We start from the raw sequence: 6,655 nt of genomic DNA, 5'->3' as shown, positions 1-6,655 counted from the left end.
GGCGGCGGAACCCCTGGGGCCAGGTGGAGTGGAACGGCTCTTGGAGTGACGGGTATGTGAGGGGACCCTGCAGGTGATGGTGCTAGGGTGCTAGGGCCTGGGGGTAAGGCTCAGGGGGGTACTGAGCTCTTTCCTTCTTTCTTTCTTTCTTCCTTTTTAAAAAAATAATTATTTATTTCATTATACTTATTACTGTCATTATTTTTTATTTGCCGCAGGGTACATGCACTCACCAGAGAGAGAGAGAGCACGATGGAAAATGAGAAAGCAAGCCACTAGGTCTGGAGCTTGAGCCGTAGTCAACCATGTAGGAGTCCAATGCCTTAACCACTGTGCTGTCTGCTGGTCCCAGGAGCAGGGTCTCAGTGCAGAGGTCTGGACTGAGCAAGTGAGTTCCCTTCTTGGACTCGTTGCTGCCTTGTCTGTAAAATGAGAGCAATATTAGCTCTTCCTTCACGGGATATTATGAAGAGTAAGTGGTCATATTTGGAAAGTACATAGCCAATGCTAAGATTTCCTCTCCCTTACTGTCCCCACACACAGGCACACAGTCCATTCGAAAGAATTTTACTCTTTTTTTTGAGACATTTTTTGCTATAGGGTGCATGCACTTACTGGAGAGACAGAGAGACAGAAAGTGAGAAATCACCCCTCCAGGAGAATGACCACGTTGCAATCTCTTCTCCTTCCCCTCCATTCTCCACTCAGGATTTTGGGCACACACGCACACGTACCCCACGTGTTTCAAGCTGCTAGGTCCAGAACTCAAACTGTGGTTGACTATGTGGGAGTCTAGCGACATAACCACTATGCCATCTGCTGGCCCCAAGAATTTAACTTCTTATCACTGAAAGGAATAAGGGAGTGACCAGTTAGTGTGGTGGTTAAGGAGGCTGGATCCCAAATAGATAAGTGCACAATTTGAATCCTGGACTCAGCAGCTCAAGAAACATGTCAGGCATGTGCAAGGATGCCCAGAATCCAGAAAGAAGGGGAAACAGAAGAGAAAGGATTGCAGCATGACCATCGCCCACTAAGGGGTGCTTTCTCATTCTCTGTCCCCTCTCTCTGGTAAGCACACACACCCTCTGCAAATTCAAAAAAAAAAAAAAAGGAAGAAAGAAAGAAAGAGAGAGAGAGGAACCAGCAGATGGTGCAATCATTTTGTCACTGGACTCCCATGTAGTGGACTGCAGTTCGAGTCTGAGACCCAATAGCTTAAAACCCACACCAAGCATGTGTATGTGCGTGCCCAAGATCCCAAGGGGAGAATGGAGGAGAAGGGACTGCGGCATGGCTATCCCCCTGCAGGATGATTTTTCACTTTCTATCTCTTTGTCTCTCTCTAACTCTGCAGAAAGCACACACGCTCTATAGCAAAAATCTCTCTTTATAAAAAAAGGGGAGGGAACAGCAGGTGGCGTAGTGGTTAAGGGTGCTGGACTCCCGCATGACTGACCACAGTTCGAGTCCCAGACCTGGCGGCTAGCTTTCTCACTTTCCCTCTCCCTCTCACTCTGTCCCTCTCTGGTCAAATTTAAATTAATAAAGACTTTTTTAATAAGAAAAGAAAGGAAGAGAGAAAAAGAAAAAAACAACTAGGGGGCAATAAAAATAGCAAACAGAGACATTACTATGATGGCTCCAGAACGCTTCCAAAGCCTCCCAGACCCACCTACTGGCTGCCTCCCGATTGCCTCTAATAAATGGCAGGCAGCACTTTGAGCTCCTCTTTTCTTCCCAAGAGGAGGAGAAAGACTTAGCTGAAATGGACCACAGCCCGCGGGCTTACGTAACTGTAGGAACTTCTCCCAGGGCACTGTGGTTACTGGTTCATTCAGCCGTTTATTTATTTTGCAAGTGTTTACAGAGCACCTCCTCAGCACAGGCGCAGGTTGAGGTGCTATGGCCGGAAAAAGCAACCTCCCTCAATAGACCACAATGTGGTGCCAACCCTTGACCCTTGTGTCCCCGGTTCTTGCAGCCATTCAATTCACATGTGACAAATCCTCACTCCCTCAGTGCTGACTGTGCGCCAGGCCTTACAGAGACACAGGCCTACTTTGTGGGCTTGGGTCCGGTGGGAAGGACAAAAACGGGGGACCTGAGATGAACGCTGTGGTAGGAGGGAGCCCCTCACGTTAGGTGGGGTGGGAAGAGCAGGAAAAGGTTGCCTGCAGGGAGTGTTGTTCGAACTGGGCTTTCCGCTCGGGAGGGGCCTCAGTGCTCCTCAGTTGTCCGCTCCACTAGTCCACATTCCCCGCAGGGACCCTTGTCTAACGTCTTTGTTTTTCTCTGACACCTCCTGTCCCAACCCACATCAGGCATTCCCTTCTTCCTCCTTCCATAATTCTGTTTTTTCCCCAGCTGGAAGGACTGGAGCTTTGTAGACAAAGAAGAGAAGGTGCGTCTACAACATCAGGTCACAGAGGATGGGGAGTTCTGGTGAGTCCAGAACTCGGGAGGACCCAGAAAAGTAAGGGATGGGGTGGGTAGGTACATCTCAGACCCCAATCCCCCAAGGCTGTCAGATTGGGAGATATGGGCCCTGTTCTCCTTCTCTAGCCAGAGGATGAGCAAGGGTGAGGTTTTGAAAGAAGCTGACCAGGTCATGGCGATGGGCCTTCCCAGGAACAGACCAGCGTCCTGGGGCTTTGGCCACCTCCATGCCCACCCACCATGCACTCTGTCCCAGCTCCGCTTGCTCCCCAGTCTCAGCACAGCTCTTTTCGGAGCCCCGAAAGCTCTATTTACTCTGACCCCCCAAGGCTGCCCTCACCCTTATTCAGATTACCTCTATTCAGACTTCAAATCTCTTAATGAGAACTTCCTTCAGGACTCCCTAAGGTCCCCTAAGTCACGATTAATTTATTCATGATGTTCATCATGCTAATAATTGTTTGCTTACTTTTCTGCCCTTCCCAAACTCTCTTTCCCCTGCACCTAGCTCTGTGCCTAGTGCACAGCGGTGGGGCACACCATGACTTTTTGGAGAGCTGAATTTCTGTCGGGCTCCCCTCCCATCAAAGACACATGAGTTTGAGTCATTATTGGAAGACTTGAGAATTTAGGGTTAATCTAGCAGAATGACAGTGTTTACCCTAAAAAAGTAGGACGGGATCCTCTGGGACCTTGAATCTTCCCTCTCTCAACCGCTCCCCACCTGCTCCTATATGGGTTTCTCTGATCTTCCAACCTCTCAGGATGTCATACGATGATTTCATCTACCATTTCACAAAGCTGGAGATCTGCAACCTCACAGCCGATGCCCTGGAGTCAGACAAGCTTCAGACCTGGACGGTGTCGGTGAATGAGGGCCGCTGGGTGAGGGGCTGCTCTGCCGGAGGCTGCCGCAACTTCCCAGGTGGGAGAGACTCTTGACGGGGGGAGGGCCCAAGCAAGCAGAACCAGTCCCAGGTAGAATAATATTAATTGTCATCATTTCTTGAGTCTAAGTTCCAGACGTCCATTATCTTATTAAATCGTTTTACTGAGAAGGAAGTCACCGTGCTGAGGACTTTGTGATAGAGCCCTGGTAGCAGTTTTTTGTTTGTTTTGTCATAGGGCATGTGTGCTCTCTGGAGAGAGGCAGAGAGAGAAAGGGAGGAAAAGTGAGAAATCACCACCCCCTCAGGGATGGCCACTCTGTAATCGCTTCTCCATTCTTCTCTTGGAATTTTGGGCACATTTGCACACGTGCCTGGTGTGATTTTTTTCAAGTTGCTGGGTCCAGGACTCAAACCAGAGTTGCCCATGTGGGAGTCCAGTGCCTTAACCTCCATGCCACCTGCTCTCCCCTCTCCTGCCGGAAACAACTTTTAAAGAGACAACTGCATCAAAACAATACCATGTCAGTAACACTGAGGGTAGTACTGGAGGGTTACATTAGCAGCTACTGTGGCAGCTCAAGTCAGAGATGATGCAGGCCAGGACCAAGTCAGGAGCAGCGGAGTGGCGGGGAGAGGGCAGACTCAGGGAAAGCACACTGGGCAAGACAGGATAGGAAGGATGAAGAAGGACGTCAAGACTCCCATTTTGGAGGCCTGAGTGGATGGTATCAACATTACAGTATAAGACGTGAGAGAGGAAAAAAAAATCAGTGTGGTGTTTGTTGATCGTTTTCAGTGGTATTGGTTGTGGGGTTGGTTATAAGAATTGTTTAGTTCAGAACATGGAATGTTTGAGGTACCTGGAGAATACCCAGGTGACGATTTGTAATACAGAACTAGATGTGCGTATTAGAATAGTTCTTGGTCATATAAGAATAAGAACTCAAGGGACCAGCAGTTAGCATACTGGCTATGTCGCTGAGCTCCCATGTAGTCTACCATGGTTCAAGTCCCAGACCCGGTGGCTTAAACTCACGCAAGGTGCATACACGCGTGCATGCCCAAGATCCTGAGAGGAGAATGGAGGAGAAGGGATTGTGGTGTGGCCATCCCCTGGGTGGGGGAATTTCTCACTTTCTGTCTCTCTCTGTCTTTCTGGAGAGCGCACGTGCCCTGTAGCAAAAACAAATAAACAAATGAAAAAAAAAACCTCTCCAAGAATAAGAACTCAATAAGTTTTTTAAAGAATTATTTCATTTAACTTTATTTATTTTAATGTTACCAGAGAGGAACAGAGAGAGAGAAAGTGAGAAAGCAAGCCGCCAGGTCCGGGACTAGAGCTGTGGTTGGCCATGTGGGAATCCAGCGCCCCTAGCCACCATGCCATCTGCCAGCCCCAAGAACTCAATAAACATTTGAGGAAAGGAGTCAGAAGAGAGATAGAGGCTGGGCTGGGCTATGTAGCTCGAGCACTATCAGCATGTAGGGGGCAGTTAGAAAGCAGAAAAGGGAAGGGTTGCCCAGGGAGGCAGGTTAGGGGTGGGTGAGAGGAGAGGCCTAGGACCAGTTCCCAGGATCCAATGCCATTTAAGGGACAGGTGAAAACAGTCAAGTCATCGGTAATGACTGATAATGAACAAACGTTCAGAGAGGGAGGGGGATCCACATATCTTATGGCTGCAGCTCCATCTTTATAAAGATTTGTTATTATTTTGGAGAGGCTACCCCAAATAATTAGACAATTGCCTGAATCTTATTTCCTCTATGTGCTCACTGATCACCTAGATGCAGGAGACAGAGATACGTAGGTGCCCTCTGTGCCTTTTCCCTCTCTGCCCTTTCTCCGAGAGGCAGATCTGAATGCGTGTTTCCTTTCTGGGGGGGCGTAGACACTTTTTGGACCAATCCACAGTATCGTCTGAAGCTCCTGGAGGAGGATGATGACCCAGATGACTCCCAAGTGATCTGTAGCTTCTTGGTCGCCCTGATGCAGAAGAATCGGCGGAAGGACCGGAAGCTGGGGGCCAACCTCTTCACCATTGGCTTTGCCATCTATGAGGTATGCAGTCCCCAGCCAGCCCTGGCCCAGGCAACACAAGCATCCCAATGAGGAGGCTTTCAGGACCCCCTGAGGGTTCACTTTCTGGATACACAGCAACCCTCAGAATGCCTGCTCTCAGGCCCACCTGTGTTTGTAACAAGCAGAAATCCCAAGGTGGGAGCAGTGGAGGGACAGGGCAGCAGGGTGTGTGCGCAGGGAGTGGGACTTCCGCATTCTATCTACACAGCTGGCACCCCTCTGCAAGCTCACTCAGATCTGAAGCATCTCCTTTTTCTGTTTCTCCTCCAGGTTCCCAAAGAGGTATAGCAGCGGCAGCAGCCAGCGCTCGTGCACAGCATTACCTGGGGGGGGTGGGGTGGAGCTGAGTCTGTCTGCAGCTCAGCCAGACGTTTCATGGTGCGGTTTGTGGGCAGGACTATCATAGCAGAGAGCCTTGCCACATTATCTCAGCTGCAGAGCAGGTGCCTCAGGGTACTGGGGACACGGCCCAAGGCTGTCCTCATGTGTGCTTTCTCCTTCCCACCAGACACTGCCTGTCACACACTCAGACTCACTCCTTCACGCCCACACAGTTACACACAGACCCACAGATGTGTTCTGAGGGTGGCTGTCCCCTTGGGATGGGGGAGTCACCTCCGTCAGAACCCAGCCAAGGTCCCTCCACTTCCTTGGGGTCTTTCCCAGCCTGAGGGGACTTAGAGCTGCTGAATGGACCTTCTGGTAAGTGGCCCTGGGTGGAAATGGTAGACACGACCTTCACTTCTGCATCACAACAGAAAAGGAAGAAGAAATGAGGGAGGGGCGCCAGGGGCGTGAGTCATTTGAGGCCTTGGGCATCGATAGTAGGTGGGTGAAGACCATGAGAGGGATGACCACGGAGGTGGGGAGCACCCCCAGAGGGCAGTGTAAACAGAACGGGGCATCTCCCCTGAGGGGCTCAGGTCCCGTGGGCGCCTCTGTCCCCAGATGCACGGGAACAAGCAGCACCTGCAGAAGGACTTCTTCCTGTACAACGCCTCCAAGGCCAGGAGCAGGACCTACATCAACATGCGGGAGGTGTCACAGCGCTTCCGCCTGCCCCCCAGCGAGTACGTCATCGTGCCGTCCACCTACGAGCCCCATCAGGAGGGGGAGTTCATCCTCCGCGTCTTCTCTGAAAAGAGAAACCTCTCTGAGTGAGTCCCAGCCTGGCTTTCCCCACCTGTCCCTAAAAGCTCACACAGCCCATTCCAGACAGTGGCAGCTGAACTTGGCCCACCAGCGG

At 50.7% G+C, this 6,655-nt stretch overlaps 1 protein-coding gene across 6 annotated transcripts in view; it reads left to right on the top strand.

The window, feature by feature from the left end:
* Positions 1-6,655, top strand: part of CAPN3 (calpain 3) — a 64,874-nt gene that overhangs the window by 47,660 nt on the left and 10,559 nt on the right. For all 6 annotated transcript variants that reach the window (XM_006158647.3, XM_027775793.1, XM_027775792.1 and 3 more), the window contains 5 exons: positions 2,368-2,445; positions 3,204-3,364; positions 5,219-5,388; positions 5,680-5,691; positions 6,358-6,566. In XM_006158647.3, the coding sequence (XP_006158709.1) occupies positions 2,368-2,445; positions 3,204-3,364; positions 5,219-5,388; positions 5,680-5,691; positions 6,358-6,566 (630 nt within the window). The remainder of the gene's footprint in view (positions 1-2,367; positions 2,446-3,203; positions 3,365-5,218; positions 5,389-5,679; positions 5,692-6,357; positions 6,567-6,655) is intronic.

This window comes from Tupaia chinensis, unplaced genomic scaffold (genome assembly GCF_000334495.1).
Source record: "Tupaia chinensis unplaced genomic scaffold, TupChi_1.0 Scaffold000605_1, whole genome shotgun sequence".
Lineage (NCBI taxonomy): Eukaryota > Metazoa > Chordata > Mammalia > Scandentia > Tupaiidae > Tupaia > Tupaia belangeri.
This window is presented reverse-complemented; position numbering and strand designations above follow the sequence as displayed.